Source organism: Myripristis murdjan, chromosome 13 (genome assembly GCF_902150065.1).
Source record: "Myripristis murdjan chromosome 13, fMyrMur1.1, whole genome shotgun sequence".
Classification (NCBI taxonomy): Eukaryota; Metazoa; Chordata; class Actinopteri; order Holocentriformes; family Holocentridae; genus Myripristis; species Myripristis murdjan.
This window is the reverse complement of record NC_043992.1, coordinates 33,011,919-33,034,852: the sequence shown is the minus strand read 5'-3', so window position 1 is coordinate 33,034,852 and position 22,934 is coordinate 33,011,919. Positions and strand designations below refer to the sequence as shown.

The following is a 22,934-nucleotide window of genomic DNA, read 5'->3' as shown; positions in this document are numbered from 1 at the left end:
TTATCTCCCCTCTTCTCTAACCGACTCTAACATTATCATTTTGGAAGAGGGATGATACTGTGCTGCAGACCCACTACCCAGCTGTCTAGGTGGCTCAGCTTCTGCCCTGCCAGCTCCATGGCTTTCATTCAACAGATAGCCTGCAGCTATCATCTCACATCATTACTTACAAACCATTGTGCCTCATGTTTACCTAATAAAATCAACAAACTGAGGATAGGGGAAGAGGGAGAAGCCGAGGGATGCTTTATGACAAACATTAATGAGGGAAAATTAAGGTAATGTGCAGCGTTACTCTTAGGAGCTATAATTAAACAAGACCATTCAATGCCAAATGTGTGTCTACTGAGTAGCTCCAGGCAGCGCATGCATGTCTGTGGTGGAAGAGATAACACTGTTGTGTGGGTGGGACTGTCTCCTTAAGCCAGTAGTAGCCTGCACTAGCACCCTTTGTTTTTGCCTAATTGAAGTCCCGATTTGGCCGAGTAGTGACCTGTGTGTTTTCTTGGCTGGTGTTTGAAGTTTTTGTGGTGAAGGAGCCGCAGGGGTGAATTTAATTGTCTATATGTCTGAGCAGCATTTGTGCTGTTTATCCCATCAGCAGCTGCACTGCTGAACCGCACCGAGAACGTGACAAAAGTAGATGAACATGCGGGAAATACGACACATCTGACCCTGAGGGTACGCCTTTAACTTGAAGCTGCGCTGGAAGCTTTACAGAGAGCAAGGTGGTGTGGCAGTGTGATAGGAGGCCTCACTCGCAGGATTCAAAGCCAAGTGGAGCAATTGTTTGGTCAACATCTAAATCCCCGCTTTCATGTCTGTCAGTGCTGGAACCAACAACAACCTCTTGTGGCTGGACCCTACACTATGTCTAAAAGCAGAGGGCCTGCTATTGTCCCCTGCTGCGCTCGACACCCTGAGTTGGCCTGATAAAGAAGCAAGACAGAGGAAGAGCCAAGGATGTGGTGACACCGAGAGCAGCACTTAAGCCACTGAGGATTCAGTAAGAACGTTTTTTATCTGCTATGCATAAACAATGCAGTGCAGGAGATTATGTTTGAAAGATGGAGAAAAGGATTGGGATCTCTCCTGCAATAGAAGGAGAGGAGAAAACAATTATCTTCCCAGTTGGGAGTCGTAACACTGTCAGGTCACTAGATAATCATGTAAGATGAAAAGATAGGAAATTCATTTATTTTAAATAGTTTAACAGGAAAGTTTGGGGGCATATACAATAGATATACAACAACAATATGTTATAAATGAGTAGGATCACTGACCACGCACACAGTGAAGAAAACTATGGTGCTTCTGGGCAAAGCGGTCAGACATTCATCAACACAATGGTCATGCCATGGTTTACCGGGGTCCCCTTGATGTCTAAATTCCCACGGCAGAGAAGCCAGATTAAATTTGGGATTGACACTGGCATACTAGGCAATATTGAGGTCTCAAGGGTTTGGTGAAGAGCAGAGAGTGCATTTTATCACAGGAATGTAAGAAGGAAAGTTTTACTTTTGGAGCCAGCACAGACACGCTATTGAAGAAAATTCAGTTCATTTGAGGAAACTCTATAGCGAGCCTATGTCCTGTGCAGACGACAAGAAGAAGAGGGCTTTCATTCTTGATCTGAATGAGCTTTTTATATAGTAAGAGCAAGAAGCAGAAGGCTCAGCACAACAAAACCACTCCACTAGATCAGCTGATTATGGGTCTGAAGGCTGTAGTACTTCAAAGAGAAATGCAGGTATAGTGAAAAATCCGGCCTTGTCTTCTGAGAGTCTGTGCAAAGTCTGTACATTGCATGCAGAGCACCAATTAGAGGAACTGTTTCTTTGAGGATTAGGCCCCTCCCCTGCCTGTGTCCACATCAAGTGATCTTAAATATTAGTTGAAGAATTTGGAAACTAAGATACACCAAGAGATGCAGTGGGTCCGACTGTCCAGGTGGAGGAAATCAATCACCACCAGTTCTCAGGAATAATAACATAAAAAAATAAAAATGTCTGTGACCCTGAAGAAAGCTCCTTATGGGCTGAAAGATGTTGGCCTAGTCATGCTTCAATGAAGGTGTTTTATTCTCTTATTGTCTGAGTGCCTCAGATCTTTTTATCCATACTCTCAGACACGAGATTTCACCCTTTTTAGCGAGGTTTTGTGCATCTCTCACTGTAGCCCGACAGTATGTGTCTCACGTTTAACCAGGCTAGCCGTATGCAGACATTTTGTTCAACAAAGTGTCAGCCCTAACATCAAAATCCTTTAAACTAAATCTTCCAGCAGTTGTTGGGTAAGTTGTTGGTTAAGATGCTTGGAAACAGATAGATACCAAAAGCCTGCTGGTGGCTTGAAAATCCCCTATGTAGGCTGTGCCATCCTGAATGCCTCTGTGGCTGAGATCCTTGATAAGGCAGCTGTCATTGCTAAGGCTGAATGTCTACATGTTGAAAGAGGAATCCTTGGAATGGCTGTAGTAACAGAGAAATTTTTCAGGGGAGCTCATCACAAAATAGCAGAATTCAGGGTCAGTTTCTTCCCCTTCCCTGAGGGAGCAGGAGCATGTCTTCGCAGTCTGCAAATGGATTGCCTAGGGAGGAAACTGCAGACAGAAAGATTGACATGGAAAGCTAACTTGAGAAGTTGAGTTAGTTGATGTTCTGGCACAGACTGATACGATACTCTGGGATGGTTATCCCCATGGCTTTGTGCTAGAGGAAAGAACCACAGATGGGACAGAATAGCAAGTTGCTAAGACCCTGGCCTGGGTTTATAAAGGAGGTTGGGTGTTTTACAGGGCACTACAAGCATTTTATTCTTGCCTCTTCTAGGTATCAGTGCTCTTACATGTCCTATACCACAGCAGTAGTACAGCAGCCCAAAGTAGGAGGGATCAGCCTATAGCATGATCAGAGTGTCAGTCCACCTTTGAGAGACGGAAATATGCCATGCAAATTTCCGCCTTACTAGTCTGATTTCTCTAAGCCATTCCATCTTCATACAAGCGCAAGTCTTGAGGGCCATGGGGCAATCCTCTCTTGGGTGCAGTATGGCTGAGAATGAGTCACTGCACACGCAAGCAGGAGCCGTTATGGAGAACAGTGACAAAGTTGAACCTCATTCATAGTCGAGATGCCATAGCCCTTGAGTCGACCAAGACTTAAGAGTCTTAAGACTCTAAAACTACTTATGAAGTTTCACTGTCACAGCCTTCACTGACAACAATCCTTTGTCCCATCTGGATACAGTGTGTCCTGGGACCACTGAGCAAAATTGTGTTGCCTAATTAGTAAACTGCCAGTTCAACATCAAGCACTGACCAGGTGTTTCCAACAGAAATTCTGATATTATGTGTAAATTTCCACAGTGCCAAAGTGGAAGCAGGGATAATTACCATCCCAGAGGAAGCTGACAGCACAGAGGACAAGCTAGATGATTAGATGATGCGTCAACAAGCCAATCACATGCTCTGTTAATCAGTGCAACAAGGACACATCCAGAAAGGCCAGACAAGTGACACAGCACATCCATTCCTGTCAGTTCCTTTGAGACTGGTCTGACTCCAGCAAGGGCTTCTGCAGAAGTTGGTGAAAGAACCACATACAGGACAGCCTTTGCAGTAAGCTTAGTTCCTGCTGCCACTACAGCACTACCTGCACTTTTCACAGGGAAGATGGGTAAAACTCTGCTGCTCGCTTATTAACCAGAACCAGGAAGAGAGAGCATATTAGTCCGGTCTTAGCTGCCCTACACTGGCTCTCTGCAACATTTAGAACTGACTTTAAGGTTCTCCTACTTGTATACAAAGCACTTCATGGGCTAGGACCGAGCTACATTGCTAACTCCCTTATCGGCTATGCACCCCAAAGAACACTGCGATCATCAGCTGCTGGCTTATTGGTTCCCAACAACAGTCGAAAGAAAATCGGGGATGCCGCCTTCGTTACTTCTGCCCCTAAGCTTTGGAACACACTACCTTTAGACATCAGGGAAGCCAGCTCACTAGATATCTTTAAAAGAAGATTAAAGACCCACCTTTTCACTGTAGCCTTTAACTAGCTCCTATTTTATTCCACATTGTGTTGTCTTTTATTGTTTTATTTGCATCCTCTGTTTTATTTCAAAGCAATTCTTTTATGAAAGGTGCTATACAAATAAAGTCACCTGTAATACACCTGCATGACACCTGTATGACACCTGTAATACACCTGTAATACATCTTTATGTCTTTAACTAGCTCCTGTTTTTATTCCACACTGTGTTGTCTTTTATTGCCTTTTCCTTTTTTTAATTCCACCCGGTGCTGTTTTAATCCTTTTAATGTTTTATTTTTATTTAATGTGTTTCAAATGTTCTTCTTCTTATTGTGAAGCACTTTGAGCTGCAATTCTTGTTTGAAAGGTGCTATACAAATAAAGTTTTATTATTATTATTATCATTATTATCATTATTATTATTATTATTATTATTACCTAGCGCACTAAAGTTGCTTTTTCATGGAACCTCTTTTGGCAGAGGTTGAGCAAAGATATGCTAATTCAGAACTACCCTGTTAAATGTTTGCCATGCCCAAGCAGCAGCTGCTATGGCACAAATCTGGGGATGTCCAGATAGTCCAGTCATTTTATGAAAAAACCTAGGACAAATTGCAAGAGAAGCAAACTCAACTGATTTTGTATCCTCAGTTTGTCCTGAGTGAGGGAAAAAAAGTCCCAAGAAATCCCATTGGTGGAAAGTTTTGAAAATCACCTTCTGGCATTTATTCCTTATATTCCTTATTAGCGCATATCAAATCAGATAATGTGTGATATGCATGTGTAAACAGAATAATTCAAAGAACTGGTAATTGACTTTTTTTCTTGTCTTTGTGTGTGTTATCATCTTGTGAATTTTCATCGTGATATCTGAAAGTAAAATTTTGAACCCCTTTCCCCCGTGTGTTAAAAACAGTGTTTTTTGGTAATATGTGGTCATAAATAGGTGATTTTCAAAACTTTCCACCAATGGGATTTCTTGGGACTTTTTTTTTCCCTCACTCAGGACAAACTGAGGATCCAAAATCAGTTCTTCAGTTGCTTCTCTTGCAATTTGTCCTAGGTTGACCCCAATTTTGGCCTAAAATTACTGGACTAAGATGTGACACTCTCAGACAAAGGACCTGAGGGCTGTACTACGAAGGAGGCTCAACATCCCCAGGCTTTGTGTTCACTATCAGGCTCAACAAAACCTAAAGCTCCAGTCAAAGTTAAGTGGTATCACGACGGTGGTTATCATCAAGGTTTGTTAAGTCCGGCTGTCAGCTTTGTGCTCTGTGCGCGTTCACAGAAAAGGGGGCGTTTTGGCCTCATATGATTCTACTTCCGCGAAAAATGGGCCATTCACGGGCTGCATATTTCACGCAAGAGGAGCAGCTTGTCCTCATGGAAAGCTATGAAAATTTTAAAAATAAAAGTAACGCTAAGCGCAACACTGTGGCCGCAAATAAGGCGAGAGAGCAGTTCTGGCGATTAATTTCAAAGGAAGCACAAAGGTTGGGGACTCTGTCACTTGCCATTTTAAATAATTGCTGCAATATTCATTCAGTATTATGAATTTCAGTTTATAAATATGTAACTTGAGTAGCTTTATGGGAGTGTTGCCTAGGAATTGGAGGTAAAGCCTGAGGTTGAGTCAGGTGACTGAAGGTGTGTGTGGGTGAGTCTAGCAGTGTCGGTTGGTTACCATGGTTACATGACCATTTTTTTTTTTTTTTTTGACCACTATTTACGCTGTTTAGAACTAGCCTACTTGTCAGTGGTTTCAGATAATTGTTTGTTACATTTGAAGTTTAACTAGAATTATGGAGACATTTCTGTTGATGTTTGTTTGCTCTTTTTTTGTTAAATCTTTTTTTCTACATCGGAATAAGTGGTGTTTGGACTGCGTTTGAATCACCACGGGCTGCTCTTGTCCAATCATCACTTTCGGATGCCGTGGCAGTCACCGTTATAATATAAGGGGTTTCCTTTAAAAAAAAAAAAAAAAAAAAGTAGGCTACTATAACAAAGTCTGTGCTACAACGGAATATTTCTGACAAACGTGAAGTCTGTGCACCACTAATAGTGCATTGTGCATATGTGCCACCAATCACCGGACAAAAACCACCTTGATAGAGCAATTATATCACCACTCCCTACAAGTCCCCAGGAAATAGGACATGTCATCAGGTCATGTGTCATATTACTTTCCATTGAAGAGATAGAGAGGATTACATGGCACTACCAGCAATGTCCTCTTTTTTATACGCAATATGCTGGATACACAGTCAAAAACTGTGTGCTCTTCCTGGTAAACAAACACCACCACCTGAGCTCACCTTTACACCCTTGTGCGCCCACATGCCACCCAGTGGTCAAAGATAATATTACAACAAATAATAAACATAAAATGGCTGCCAAAAAAACAGAGAGAAAATTCATTATCCTAAAAGATGAAAGAAACTATGCTTCTTTGCTGTTAATTTAAAACCTTAAGTACATTTTAGCTGTTGAATTCTTCATTAATTTTTGTGTCTTACTCCCAGAATTAATTTCTGGTTTCATAATGAATCCTTCTAGGCACTGATTAGAAATGAAACCTCTCCGCATCCCTTTGGTTCTCCATCCTGAGGACCAGGTTGAGAATCACTCATGCAATATTGTGTAAAGTAGGTTAAAACACAGCTAGCAAGTCCTGGTTTCCACCACAGACATTCACAAACAATGCATTATTCATATTATAAATACTGAATCTTTCTCAAAATCCACATAGCTATATTTAAGATGCAGACTAAATATCCACCCGCCAAAAAAAGACAGAAGAAATAAAGAAAAAGAAAGAGAAAACATGCCCATGATACCATGATACATCTTCCAAAAATAAGACCACCAGAAAGCTCAGGATGTCCTTGCTAAAAGTTTCAGTACACCATCGTGCATGACTTGGATAAAATCAGTCAGAGATTAATGAAAAATGAATCGCTGTGTCTCAAAAGGATCTGTAACAAATATTAGCAGGGTGCTTTGGTTAATGCCATCATCCAGTTAACTCTACTGTGACACTTATGTGCCAAATGTTACACAAATTAACTTTGAGTGTGATTTGCCAGTTGCGCATTCAGGCACACAGCCTAAGTTTATTGAGCGATGTTGTCACTGTCCTTTTCCAGCCAGGAGTGTTGAACCACCTGCTCGATGCTGGGTCTTAGAAAAGGGCTGAAGTTCAGCAAGAAAGAGATGAAGGTCCGACAGGACACCGCCAGCTCCACCCCATCTGGAAACGCCAGAGGCCTCTTTTGGATGTGTGGTAACTGGGCAATGTTGGTGTCATCGAAAGGCATGTTCCCCGTGACCATGATAAAGAGGATGACCCCAGTGCTCCAAACATCAAATTTTTTCGGGTCATATGGGGTGCAAAGCAATACCTCTGGTGGGGTGTATGCAGCAGAGCCACAGAAGGTTTCACTCAGTTCAGGGAATCCCACTGCTGTCCTCGCAAACCCAAAGTCTGCAATTTTCACCTGGTCATTCTTCATCAGCAGCACGTTCTCACACTTGAGGTCTCGATGGGCAATATTATTTTGGTGCAGGTACGTCACAGCACTGACGATCTGGGCGAATATGTCTCTGGACTTGTCCACTGGGATTCTTCTGACTTCTTTGATCTTTCGTAGGAGGTCCGTTGTTGCCCTCTCCATCACAATGCATACCCATCTGTTGCGGAGCTCCAGCAGTTCATGCACACGGATGATATTGTCATGTCTCACGATTTTCAGAGTGGCCAGTTCCCTGGGTAAAAACTTTTTGACAAAGTCTTGAGGAGCACTTTTGTAGTTCACTATTTTGATGGCAACTTTGGAGCCATTTTGTGCGGTGGCCAGTCTGACTTTAGAGAAAGCTCCCTCACCTATCGTTGGGCCAAACGTATATCCCTTGAGCACGTTGCTTTGACCCATCAGCATGATGATGATGTTTCAGCCGCAGATGACAAGTGCTGTATCAATGCAGCACATGAAGTCCCTGTACAGCCTACGTTGCTTTATGACATCATCTGCCTATAAACAAGGATTCTCTTATGGCACAGATGCCTTTTTGAGTTTTATTCCAAAATATATGACTGTCAGTTGGTTATAGAGGAGTAGCTATGCCATCTGCCATCCTTATAAATGATGTAAACAATTCGTAATGCATCAACAGTAGGTCTAGTTTTGTATTTATTTATTAGTTTATTTGAATAGGGACTATGCATATTCACATAGCAACATTTTTGGTGGTTTACGCAAGGCCAATTCAGACCACACCCACTTCCAGTTGTAGTAATACAGATACAGATAGCAGCATTGCCTTACATCCTATATGCTGCACCCCTAGTGCTTGTTTGACCCTTTCAGCCTTTGAGGCAACTAGAGAAGGTAGATGTGTAATCAAGAAGACTGCTGGGTATGTGAGCATTTCAGACTCCCAGTGAAATCATTTTGCCACAGATCACTTTCATTAAGATCCACAAGCTGTTTAGAAAGATTTAGTGGTCATAGTATGTCCTTTCTGGAAGTGGCCCTGTTCATTTCCCTTGTTTAGGAAAATTTTGAGACATAATTCAATGTGTGAGTCTGACGGTTATACGAAGTTAAGCTTATATGAAGTTTTGGCTGACACGAAGATAGGGGATTTAATTTGTTCCCTTGAGGGTTTTCCGTTGTGAGACTGTGTAAGATTTCATTTTCCAATTCTTTAGCCAGCGACTTGTATCATGTTTCTGCTGAAGTTATTTTATTGTGTGTCCCTGTCAGGTTTACCTTGTAATCAGTCTGTTGCTGTCAAACAAGAGTGGTAGAGGGGCTCAGAATCACTCTGCTTTCACTGCACAGAGATACCACAACAAAAAGCATAGGAAACTTCATCATCTCTAACCAGACTAAATCAAGAGAAAATAGTATTTTTGAAGTGATAGTGATTTATTTGAAGAACATCGGTTACACATCAGGGCCTATCAGTATGGTCTGTCAATGTGTGGCACTTAATGAAGCTCAAAAACCCGAGCGCTCTCTTTAAAGGAGCCTGATATCAGTGGAATACAAATACTCAAAATCAAATCTGACAAATCAGCTTTGTTCAGCAGCTAATAGTTGTCATATTGCTCCTTTCAATGCAGAGGGGAACCTAACATGACCTTAAGAACGGCCTCAAAAAAACGGACACATCAGTCAGCCTGTCTAATCCTTCATGATGGTCCTCTGAGCCTTGCGGGGTTTCATTCTTGCACCAAACCGGTTCTGTTAACCAGTTCCATTTTTCAAACTGGTTCCAAGTTAGCAAAAATACCCAAATTTGTTAATCCCCAAGTCGAAGGAATCCTCTTATCAAAGCCCCTGTGCCCCCCGGTGATATCATACTTCCTCAGCTCCTTCTCACCAGTGTGTTTGTCAACATGAGCGTTCGAAAGCTTGTTTAAGTTCAAGTTCAAGTTCAAGTTCAAGGTAACTATCGCCCCAAAGAAAATAGGAAAAGAGTAAAATAACGAGGGAAAAAAAGGTAAAATGAGTGAACGGCTATGTCAGCATTTCCAGGTGCCTCCTTTACTGCCTCTTTAGGTTAAGAAAGCTGATTTCTGTTGGTTTAAATGTTTGTTTATTTCTGTTTGTTCTGACCTTAGAATATTCAGTAGGCTAGAGGAAGAAAACGGGAACTCGGGGTAAAAAGGACCTCTGGAATCTGCCAGGCTAGTGTTTTTGTTTGTGATACCTGCTTACTATAAAGGTCAGATAAGGAACTGTGCTTTACACCTGTGATTTTATAGCTCATTTTGGCAATCTCGAGTTTTTTTTTCTTCTGTATAATACCAAGGTAACCATATCAGCAGATAAATGAAGAAGGTAACAGAGATTCAGTGTAGGCTTTGTAGAACAGCATTATGCATAACATGTCTTGGCAACCGACTATGTCTGTATTTCAGTATATCTATCTATCCATCTATCTATAATCCATCTATAACCCTTATTAATGGTGCATTGTGGAGCATGACAGTGGCATCTGAAGTCGCTGCATGCCTTCAGTGTTATTCTGCTGAAGAAAAGCCATGTCACACCAGCCCACAAAATCATCCAGCACAGGTCCACGGCTCGTGTCGTTCTCCTCACTAACAATGACTGAATCATGCACAGATTTCAAAAAGCAATGGTTGTCATTAAAATGAAATGGCTGTCATTGTAGGCACACCTTCTCCAAATTAAATGAAAATACAGCAAGATGTCGTATTTTTTGTTATGGCCCTGTCAGCGACGAGGGGTTGCACAATGTGTGTGTGTGTGTGTGTGTGTGTGTGATGAATATGCACGTATCAATGCAGCATCATGTTAAAATGAATGAGTGTCACGTTTCGGGATAATCGCGTGCCCCCTTTGTCAAACACATTATGTGAGAAAGTTTAAAAAAAAAAAAAAAATCAAAAAGCTGCAGATTCATTAAGCAGGTTGGATACTGGATTCATAGTCAAGCTGCTTTTCAGCACCAGCTCTGCATACATGCATGCTGGAGGAGTTGTCGTTCAGAGCAAAACAGCTGCAAACAGCTCGTCGGGTGTGACTTTGAGAGTGATTTATTGTCCCTTAATCAAGTTGTAGCTTCAGCCAAGCAGTGTGATTGAGTTACCAGTTGTGGTACAGTAACTAGTGGACATTAAAATAAAAGCCACAATACACTGCACAAGCATTGCATCGCCTGTGTGCTGATTATCACAGTAAAGAACACATAAACTGGTATAGATGTTAGGCTTTCATCATGCTGTTGAATGAAATGATCAAATTTACAATAGTTGGTGGTGAATGAGCCATGTCCTCATTTCCTTAAAAACATAAGATGCTGCATACATTTCTTCGAAAAGGAGTTTTAGATCAGTTTGTCTATTCCCAGAATCTTTATGCACATTCAGGCAAAGGCAATTATTTCTGTGAGACACTCCCAGCCTCCATTTATAACCATAAATCACACTGGCCAAAACCCACACATCTGTCACTGGAATGCCGCAGTGGCAAATGCGATAAACAAACACCCTTCTGCAAATATCAAAATTATTTAATGACATAGTTTCAATTATCTTCAGCTCTTCCTCCCTCCTCTGCCAGTTGGAGTAACGGAAACAAATAAGGGGAGGAACTGAGTCGAAGCTAAACCTCCAGCTGTAAGGCCGCGCTGCTCCATGAGAGCGAGACGCAAATATATTTTGTATCGCCGCGGTAATGTGGTATCAACAACAAATGTCAACATGTATAGACATGATTAGATCGTTTTTATTTTTTATTTTTTTGTTTATGGGCTTGCAAGACTTGTTAATTCTGAAAAAGAGCCTTGTCTTGTGCGCAGTGAAGCTGTAAAGCAAGAGTTTACAGTTAATAAAAGCAAACAGTGTTCAAGGTGGTATGTAATTAAAATCAACATTTTGAGGGAGAAATTTTCCTTGAAACACTGGTGTGGCAGAACAGTGCATTTGCATAATTATGTGTGTGTGTGTCTCTGGGTGTGCACGTCTGTGTGTGTGTGTGTATATGTGTGGGTAAGTGATAAGTGAGCTAAGCCTGATAGCAGACAACAGAGACTGAGAGGGCATCCTCTCTGACTGACAACTCAATGAGAGTGCAGTCACTATGTTCTCTCTTTTACTAGGTGCTATTGATTTGGCTAAAATTGATTATGGCTTCAAATGGCTTTTCAGCAGACTATGGGCTCAGTGGAAATGCTGTGATTGAGTTAAGATGAGCACGGGTTGTTAGGTTCGAATGAAGAGCTGTGCAGGCCAAGACAGCAAGCGAGAGTGGAGTGTTTGGAATGGAAGTGGGAAAGTGGAAGTTTGAATGACGACAAGACGAGAGCTGACAGTGATTTACTCGCTTCCCACTCGACAGAGAGGGGAGTTTTAGAGGAATAATTCACTCATAATGCATCATGTTTTGTATCAGGTACTCACCGTGTGCTGCCTGCAGCCTCCAACAAAGAAAGCTTTACTCGCAAGCCTTCAAACTCGTATTCCAAAAACACCAAATTATCTGTGATCCAATGGAAAAATCTTATCAGATGGGGATTCCTGAGGCTACATCTGATGTGCATCAGTTTGGGGTCCTTGACTCCAAAAAGGTTGAGAACTACTGGTCTACAACACCACACCAACTGATTAATTCAACATTTCAGATACATCCCTAATCTGAGCTAACAGATTAATTCAACATTCTGACCGATATCCTCATAAAAACTAATTATGGACGTTTGGCTCACCAGTCGTTGTTCGTGCTCAGCCCGCTGTAGTTTATTGTAGTCCAACTGTGTATTCCACCATCCTCCATAGAACGAAATAATCCAAAGAGATTAAAGTATCATCCCTCTCTTCATGGTGGCAAACCTGCCAATCACTTTGTCTTTGTCATTGTTTACATGTGCAGCTGAACACACAGCAAAGAGAGGCTGGATAGTTTTCTGGCCTTAATGCAAATATCTTTTAATGAGCCTCAAATGGCTGAAACTTCGCTTGGCGCTACTCAGATGTGGGTATGCCTGATCCATGTCGCTGACCATGAGGAACGGTAGGACCGCATTGCTGTTAAGATCTATGGCTAACTCAGAATAGGACGCTGGCTGTTTGCCTTGGCCTCGGGTGCAGTAAAACAGCACGTGAGTGTTTTTGTACGAGCATCCACACTCACGTTCATGTTCGTTTGTTGCAAAAAGAGCCGTACTGTGCACAGCTCATCAAAACTGTGAGCACGTTCAATAAATGCCGTTCTTGTAACACGTTCTTGTAACACGTTCGTGCACAACGCAGATGGGTGAAGTATTCCTTTAATCACGGAATAAACATAAAGGAACGCAAAAGCAAAAGCCCCCCTCCACCGTCACACACACACCGACAACTGTTGCTGTCTTTACATCGCCGTGGCTAATCATGAAAGCACTCCTGACATTTTAGTTATTGTCATCAATGAACTCAGCATGGCCATATTGTCCCCGGGAATACTAATTGTGCCGCAGCAGCGGGGTGACATTCCTCATCACACTCCTCTCCACCCTGGTCGTGTGATTATGGTGGAGCCAATACTGAAGGCAGACCCCGTTGATGATGGAGCTCCCACACACTGCGACCCTGACCAGCCCTGCTGATCAATGGGCAGCTTGGGGCCAGACTGTGTTTATTGGCAGCTGCTGGTTGCCTGGATTAGATTGGCTGCACCTGCTGTAAATGCTTTTTCATTAAGCAAAGGCCTTTATAGTCAGGATTACAAAACGCCTGCCAAAGCTGGCCCCTTAATTATTGTGTCTATTGATTTCCTAATAGCATTCTTAAGTGGCTGGAGTCTTGGGTCTGTTTGTGTATGTTCACGTGCGAGTGTGTGTTAGTTTTTGGAGGAGAGCGCACAAACAACATGGAGTGCACATGAGTAATATGTTGACTGCAGGAGAGTCTGAGGGAAATTATAATTAAGCTAACTTGTAATTAGCATGATTTCTCTGATGAAAGTGACGGAGCAGCGCAGGAGAGAGCTGAAAGCCGCTGAAGGAGTTCTCAACTCTTGGATGAACTTTTCTCCAGGCCCACGTTGCCTATGAATTATTTCAGATTATTTTTGAACACAGCCCTACAGAGAGACTCACCGAAACCTCAGATTACTGTAAAATACTGCCAATAATTTGTCTTTTTCCATCTCTATTAGCCTACAAGGTCAGCCATCTACAGTATGTGCAGACAGTTTCATCCTGCATGGTATAAATTTAGAAATCGACTAGGAGAATGAATCCTCATGCCTCCAATGCAGCTAAAATACTCTCCAGAGACATGACTCTTCAGTTGCATACTGTAAATTATTTATGATTATGAAAACTATGCCTCTGTTCATGTATCTAGAAAATATTTCTTTGCAATTTGTTTCAGGAAAAAAAACAAAAAAACATTTCCACCTTGTCGGTACTGTGTGTGACTGGGGGCTGATCCAAAGCAGCCTTTAATGCACAAACTAACGCCACTTCCTTTGCAAACAAACCTAAGTAACCATGTTGCAAGTACTGAGTTTTACATTGATGGAATTACAGTGTACACCAAAACAGCATACTTTTTTCCCAGTCTTCTTAGATGCATTTTTGAATTACACCGCAGTCAAAGGGAACCACAAAGTAAGCATTCCCTGATATTAGAAAACGGACAAATAAATCGGCTGAAATGGTAAACAGTAGGGCTTTTAACAGCTCCCACTTAAAAAAAAAAAAATATCCAGTGCTCCTTTGTGTCTATAGGAGAACTGAACAGAGAATTTTGTTGTTTATTTTCATTTCAATTCCCCCTTGATAGGAGAAATGTTAATCCTTGTTTTTCTGGAGTCAAGAGCCCATGAAATAGGTAGAGGAGGACGGGCGCCTCTGAAGTCTGTTGTAAAATGTCATCATGTTGATAATGTTCCTGTGAAAGGCCCATGAGGTGAACAGAGGACTCTCACTTTTATACTGTGGGGAACGCTGGAGAGCTCTTCACATGCTACATAGCCTCTTCTGAAAGCCAAACAGTAATTGGGAAATTCCATGAGGCACGGCTCATGACTGGGAAGTCGGCACAACCTAACATCGCTTTTGTTGTGCGAAAACCTTCTAACCCCAATTTCGGCGATTTTAATATTTTCCCTTCAGCCAAGTCCTCTGAAGGGTGAGAAAATCCTCCGACATCTTTGGCTTATAAAACCCCTCCGAAACCTGTGGGATAATTGTCGTCGAGATAAAACTGACACGTTTTTTTTCTTAGCTCCTGAAAAGATGACCTTTAAGACGTACAAGGTTTTCATCTGACAGCGATTTTGCTCCGTACACCTCCGTCCCATGTCTTTGTTTCCAGCTTTGCCCAATCATTTTAAGTGCTGGCTAGTCAGAGTTGCCTCTGATTAGAACCGCTCTGCTGGTTGGTGCATACTGTTCCCCTGACCTCCTAAACTTTACACGAGGGACCGAGGTAGAATAATTTGGAATTATGAGTGGCAGAAGCAAGACCTCTCACCTCCGGGTTGGAGGCCTCTGTCATGTTGAATGTGTGTTTTGCTGACACATGCTGACAAAATGCTTAGCACTGTGTGAGGCTGCAGAAAGACATTTGACCTGATCTCTGTCAGTAATGATGTGATTATGGCTCTAAAGCGAGGCGTCACCTCACGCCCCCCTCTACTTTGTCAGTGTGTCAGCCACCATGTTTTCAGGGCGGTGATGTATAGGGAGCGGAGGGGATGGGGGGTAAAGATGAACCCATACCCCTAATTATACGCAGCCCTATCTCCTTAAAATTACATTCCCATACAACTAAACTGCATTCACAATTATGTTTCAAGGGAAATGTATTTTTATTGTGCTTTTCTGCCTTACGTATCATCAGTATATTTCTAATCACCATACAGTATCCTGTATATCATGTCGGGCAGAATTTTAGCCAGTTTTCTTACCTCTAGCCACCAAACTCACGGAGACATGCTGCTCGATTGCACACACTGTCACAGTTTGTTTTGTGTTTTGTTTGATGTAAAATGTTGTCTGAATGTGGTTGGGGTTTGTAAGAAGATGTTTTTGTGCAAGTGTGGGATGAGTGTCCTGAAGTCTCTGTGGATTCTGTAGATTATCGGATGTTGATGTGCAAAAAAAATTTCAGCCTTGGCTGACAAACTGTAAATCAATTAATCAATCACTCAATCAAAAGACATGGTTATGGTCAGGGAAAAATCGATTTGTGTGGACTTTTGACAAAACTGGTTGTTTGAGCCATTTGCCACCACACCTTCCACATAGACTTGATAGGACGTAATTACAAGCACTCTTGTGATATGTTGCAAACAGTTGTAATCTGCAACACAATATATTCCCTTTGAAATGCAACTGAGTATGTAGTTTAGCTGTATGAGAAGGGGATATCTAGGAGACAGGGCTACTTTACAATATGCAAATGCTGTGAGAAACTAGCTTTTGCCTACATTGTCTGTATGTGCCTTATATTGTCAAGATTTTAAATTGGCTACATATGAATATTTCCTTTCTATGTAGTCCATCTTTCCAAAAATACATTCCAAGCTCCTCTTTTGTTTGCACTATCAAGTTTGTCACAGTGCCCCATGAATTAATGTTGTTGTTTTGTTCTTTCTTTAAAATATGCATTTTGCTTTTTACTTCATCAAAAGCGGAGCTTGATTTCAACTAGCGGGAGGCTGTGGCTGTTAGGCTGTGTCTTTTTGCCATCTTATTATTGAACAGTGTCACTAAATCAAAGCTTAATTCTCAAAAGAATATTCCTGATCTTGTCTCCTTTGTCGGTTTTGTCCTTCAGGCATTCTTGATTCAATTCGTGTTGTAGGAAATTATTTTGTGAATTCAATAATAAAGGCCTCTGTAGTTGTCTATTGTTTTTTGCTTGCCTCCTGAACACGGTGCAACATTAAATTTGCAAATTTAATAAGGCCTGGAGAAGGGACTCAAAGGTGCTGCTGCTGCACTTGTTTGATTATAAGTCACAGATTTGATCACACAGAATCACAGATGATATCTTACAAGAAGCCTCAGCCCGAACATTTTAAACAATCCTGTTCTTGCAAAACTGCTCGCCGGCCATGTTTTTCATCTGCCGGTCTTGTCAAAATAACAGATGAACCATTATGTACAGCAATCAAGAATTTAGAGGTACTTCATTTCACCTTTGTCCTCATTTATATTCCACTGAATTTTAGAAATTACCCTCATCAGAAACGGCCTTGACTGTCTTCAGTCCAGCGTTCCCATTTTTCAGGTGCAGTGAGCTCCACATCGCTGCTCACGAACAGGCCAACCTGAGCTCAGGTAGCCCGAGTCATCTGCCTCTCTGAATGCTGATAACTTAAAAGATCACGTGAGCACACTCGTGGATGTGTGAGTGGGTGAATGGAGGATTGTGCCTCAGTCTGACTGACAGTTTAGTGATGCGATCATGAGGATGTTACCACTGTATTTGATTTGCACTGTGATACACATAAATATCTGAGTGGAAAAAGGGAAGCAGGGCTTTGCCATTTCTAATCACAAATCTGACATGCCCCCTCAGAGAAAACATCTCAACCACTGCAGGAATGTAGAAAAAAATCAGGATTTTTAGAGGATGTTATTTTTGCAAAAATATACTTTTTAAATAATATACCCACAAAACTAAATGTGAACACATTGATTTACATAATCCATATGTATGTCAGTACTCATGTCTTTAATGTTTAAACACTAAAGCCTCTCCATTACAGTTTAGACATTGCAAAGCACAACACATGTTCTGTAGCAACCAGTGGCAACTGGTTGCAAATTAAACATGTTCACATTATGATTCTCCTTTATGAAAACTGTAATGAGCCTGAGAATTTTTCAAAATTTCATCTTGAGTACCATTACCACCTTGTTAAGATACATGGCTTATGAACTTCACGATTACATTCATGATACATTCATGGCCTATTTTGAGGCTTAATTTTCCTCATAAACGCATTACGTTGTGTTCACAATCAAAACGCCTCACCAACGCACACGGTTTGCACCCGTGAGGCTAATCAACACGCTGATTTCATTTTCACCCTCAAAGGACTCTTGCAAAGCTTCATATTGGAATATTTTGAAAGTTGGATTGCTTATACCACCGTGTGTAATAATGTGCCACCCCGTGCTCAATTTGTTTTATCCTTTGTAAGGGATGCAGGGATGTACTGTGAGGTGGATTTTACACCGCTGCACACGGCTCTTTTAAAACACTGTTCAGGTGTAAGAGGATAGCTTTTGGAGGATTTGCTTTTACCTCAACAGTTTTCTGCACTGATATTGATGTTTTAATCATATGGTACATTTACCTTTTATTTTTTTTCATCTTGATTATTCATGGTTTTATCTTTTTTCCCTAACCTTTTTTTTTTTTTTACTTCCTTTAGAAAATGCTTTGTAACTTCATAAGTGGCCTTTAAATATATTATTATTTTTAGTCGTAGGAGGAGTTATGGTAGCATGTAAAATTCAACATTACCACAGCAATCAAGTTAAAGCCTGAGAACTTTTTCAGTGCAGCTGTTATTGTCTAATCTCTTGGTGTGACAACCGTTACTGTATCTCTATTGGGAAATGCATATTGCATGACCAAAACAAGCAGAACATCAGTAGCTTATGACAAAATCCCCCATCCTCTATCTGTCCTCAGCTCTCATTCTGGCCACCACAGCATTCACTCCTTTCCCAAATGTTGCTGATGATGAAGAGTGGGCACATTGCAAACCACTTGCCGTACGAGCCAAATGTCAGTTTTCCATACAGCAGCTCTCAGATGTGAGGCAGCGGTGCAGCAGTGGCAGAGCAGGCATGCAATCAAACTTTGGGGATTTTAATGTTGGCAGCATTAATATATTCCCATCCGGGGAATTGGGTGTGTGTGTGGTGTGTGTGTTCTGTTCGTGCATGCTTAGGTCTTATAGGTGTGCAAGTGTGTGTGTGTGTGTGTGTGTGTGTGAGGGTTGGGTGTTGGGGTTGGGGTTTGGTCAATGGATGTAGAGCCGTGTCCTGGTCTTCTAAAAGCAGATCAAAGCCTTTCACAGCCCCTGCTCTTAATTGAGTGCAGTGGACAGTGTGCATGTGCGTCACAGGATCCCTGGCAGAACCAGCGCTTGTCCTCAAATGTCAGCTTTCTTCTCTTCACCATGAATTAAAGGCATCGCCTCTCTTCCTTGCGTCCTTACGGGGGGTTGTTAATGCGTGTGAAAGAAAGGCAGGGTAAGTCTGTTTGATCTGACAAGCTTGAATTTAATTGACTGTGATGGGCCCACAGAGGACACATGAGGAAAAAGGACAGAAAGGAAGCAAAGGTGGTTTCTTTTCTTTTTTTCTTTTTCTTTTCTTTCTTTTTTTTTTTTTTGCCTCACTGTTCCTCTTTTATATTGTTGATAGAGACGAGTGCCAAAACTTTTCGGGAGAGAAGAGGCATTTGTTACTTTGAACCACAGAGGGACATCCTTAGCACAATTTTGCAGACTTTATCATTTATTTGAGTTGTAAAAGTCTGGCAAACAGATGGAAGCCGGTTTGCCCGTAAGCTTGAAGTCCCTAAGTGGGCCTGAAAGAGTTGAGCCTTAACTCTTACAAACTGAGCAGAGCGAGGGCTCTTTAGACACTGATGATATTCACAGCGGTCTCTAAGGAGGGTTTTTGGGGAGGGGGGGTTGGAAATCCATGGCGTCACAACCATCCCAAAATATGTTACATCTTTGATCAGAAACTTAGCTTCATGAAAACATTGAAAAGATTTAAATTCTGAAAAAAAAAAAAAAAAAAACACTTTCCACGCTGACTGATGTATAGCTCTGCCGAGGTAGTAATTTCAACATGTAATGCACTTTTTTCCCTGACAGCTCCCTCCCTGGTGTGTGTGTGTGTGGGATAGAGAAATCTTGTAGCAGCGCTGACGGGATAGATAGAATCTCTTAGAGTCTCCGTGTTGAGAGGACTTTGTAAATGAAGTGAGATGGAAGGCAGCTTTTCCAAGAGTTTAACATCTTATTTTTAGCGGCAAAGGGAATGGCACACCATCATGAGTGGCGGTCCCACTAGTCCCCTGTGACGGAGTGGTGCTCACAACGCTGCCGTACCGTTTGCTGTCACTGCTGTGGGGCTGTGACGTGAGAGCTCGCATCTCCAGCTCAAACCCGCGGGGAGATGGAAAAGGACACTGTCGGTACATTTTTACATTTTTATGGCATGCTCTGCAAACGTTATCACAAGAAATGGCAGGCTATTCTTTGCTATTAGATTAAAATGAAAAAAAAAAAATCTGTAACACTTTTCATTTTCTCCGTCTTTATCCGTCTTTAATCTTCACATCTAGATTTCCATTTATCACATCTGTCACTCAGACTTGCCCTGACCCTTTTTACGTGTCTTCCTGCTAGCCAGTTAATGCAGTTTTTCATGCAGCTTGCTTGTCTTCATTACAGTTCATAGCCCAGAGTCACAGATCACTCTTAACAACTTCTGCTTCTGGGTCAGCCCTTATGTCCATCATTTATCCCACAAAAACATGGTGAAGTCTGATGAAATAAGCATCACTCTCGTTAAAGCAAACTGACAGCCACGCTACGTGGAATTGATGCCATTTCTACAAACACGGGGCATTCAAATGACCTCTCGAAATATATATATTTTTTCATGCATCTTCAGGGAGCTCACCTAGTTAAGTAAAGGTTAACTCAAATGATTAAAATGTAGTGGAGAAGTCTCCTGACGCACCGTGTGTGTCAGGAATCCTAAAGTGTGTCGATATCCATTGCTCGCACTGGTATCACTTATTGTTTTAGATAATGGACATTAGGGAGCTCAGGCAGCTCTCCCACATGCTGAGGAGCAGCTGTTTAGGCCAGCTGCACTCCCCAAAAAGTCAAGGGAAACCTGATGGGGAAGGTCGCTGGGGGTTTGACTGTGCAAGGAGAAGTTACAATCTAAATAGACACACTTGGAAGGACGGCCCAGCTCTTTTCATTTCAATTACTATTAAATTAAAGGACCACATCAACAGCTGTGATCATATCTTTGCATCATAAATATCGGTTGCCTGAGTACATCTTGAATATGCTTTGGTAGCTTTGAAGTCTAGGCTAAATTCCTCTAGTTCAGTCTCATTTATGTTAAAATAATATTTTAACTACTCTGTGAATTGATAGACATCGGTGATTTAATCTTGTCAATACATGGTCGGCATGTACTTTTGCAAGACTTACTGTAAATCCATTAACATTTGCAAACTTGAAAGAAACTGTTTTTTTTTTTTTCTTTTTTTTTCTAAGTTGCCTTCAAAGGTTCCTGCTTAACTTCAGCTTTGTTGTGATGGTGACTGACAGGGCAGAAGCCAAGAATTTGCAGAAAAGAAGAAATCGTAGATCGTGTTCACACAGTGGTCATTTTGCTCACGCTCAGGCTGGGAAGCTAAAACGCAGGGAATCTGACAAAACGTTATTGTTTTGCTGCTTATCGATTGATTAGCAACTGCCCATATTTCATAATAATTTACATTTTATCTATCATACCATGTTACATTTTTAAATGGTCACTGTCGTCTAACAGTAGCTAATGTATGTGTATGTTGTTTAAGCCTTAAATACTATAGGCATTTTGTGATAAAAAGAGGGTGAACCTAGGAAAAATTGCAACAGAAACTCTTTCAACTTTTTTAGTCTCATAAATATGTTAACATATCAAAAGTCCTAAGAAGTGGCAGAAAGTTGATGTCCCAATTTCTCATTGACGCCCATGTTAAAACAATGATTTATGCATGTTTTTTGTCCTAAGTCCACAAAAAAGGTTCAGTACTGTCCACAATCGATCAGAAACTGTGTTGGACTTTGATATGTTATAACCAACATATTTATGAGACTAAAAAAGTTGGAAAGGTTTCTGTTGCAGTTTTTCCTAGGTCATTTTGCATAATGCCCATTCTGAATATGGTCTATTCTTTACATTCTTAACATTCTCAACCCCTGTTACTTATCTGATCTTCTGGCCATACCACTTCTCAACCCCTCCAATCCTCGAATCTTGGCCTTTTATCCATCCAGCTGCAAAATGTACAGTTGTAGCCCCAACCCTCTGGAATAATCCCCCAGCCTATCTGATTTACTGATGTTTTGCTGTAATTTTTGTTGTTGTTGTTGTTGTTTCAGTAAAAGAGTAGCTAAACCCCAAACCCAGATCTCTGTGAAGCCTGACCTCTAATGGTGAAAAGCCTGGTGCCTGCCCTTTGGTGGCAGGTGAGGTTGCCACCTGTTGTCGCCACCTGTTGTAGTCTATGGCTGGTGACATCGCCTGCCACCAAAGACTAGGCACAGTTTTCACCGTCACAGGACAGGCTTTGGATTTGGGGTGTAGTTAGTCTCTAACAGCTGGACCCAAAAACCTCTTCAGGCTTTGAATGCCGAACACAGTCGATATCTGTGTCCACATTTTTAATTGTACAGTAACGGAGCAAATCAGTAATTTTAGCCTATGTGCCAGCCAAGTATGTGTTACAGCTTTCAAGTTTCCGTTTCCATTAAAATGTAGTTGGTCCTCCTTTGCAGCTAGACCAGCTTCCACTCCTCTGGGAAGGCTTTCTAAAAGAGTGTGTCTGTGGGAATTTTTGCCTGTTCATCCAGAAGAGCACTTGTGAGGTCAGACACTGATGTTGGACAAGAGGGCCCGGATCACAATCTCTGTTCTAGTTCATTCCAAAGGTGTTGGATGGGGTTGAGGTCAGGGCCGGTCAAGTTCTTCCACACCAAACTCAGCCAGCCATGCCTTTATTGAGCTTGCTTTGTGCGCTGGGGCTCAGAAAAGGGCCTTCCCCAAACTGTTCCCACAAAGTAGGAAGCAGAAAATTGTCTAAAATGTCTCCGTGAGCAGAAGCATCAAGATTTCCCATCAGTGGAACTAAGGGGCCGAGGCCAACCCCAGAAAAACAAGCCCATAGCGTTATCCCTCCTCCAGCAAACTTTACAGTCGGCACAATGCAGTCAGGCAGGGAACGTTCTCCTGCCGTTCACCAAACCCAGACTTGTCCATCAGACCGCCACATGGAGAAGGCTGATTGGTCGCTCCACAGAACATGATTACACCGCTCCATCTAACGCTTGGTGTTGTGCTTCGTGATGTAAGGCTTGCATGCGGCTGCTCGGCCATGGAAACCCATGCCATGAAGCTCCTGGAGCACAGTTTTTGTGCTGATGTTGATGCCAGAGGAGGTTTGCGTCTCAGCACTCGGCGGCCCCGCTCTGTAACTTTACATGGTCTGCCCCCTGGTGGCTGCGTCGTTGTGGTTCCTAAACGCCTCCACTTTGCAATAATACCACTTTCAGCTGCTGGTGGAATATCTAGAAGGAGATTTCAGACTTGTTGCTGCGG

The 22,934-nt window shown here is 41.9% G+C and overlaps 1 protein-coding gene across 1 annotated transcript; it reads right to left on the bottom strand.

The window, feature by feature from the left end:
• Nucleotides 1-7,153: 7,153 nt before the first annotated feature.
• On the bottom strand, nucleotides 7,154-7,972 carry tssk6 (testis-specific serine kinase 6). Its single transcript, XM_030066407.1, has one exon. It carries the CDS (start codon nucleotides 7,970-7,972, stop codon nucleotides 7,154-7,156), a length of 819 nt encoding a protein of 272 aa, XP_029922267.1.
• Nucleotides 7,973-22,934: the final 14,962 nt, after the last annotated feature.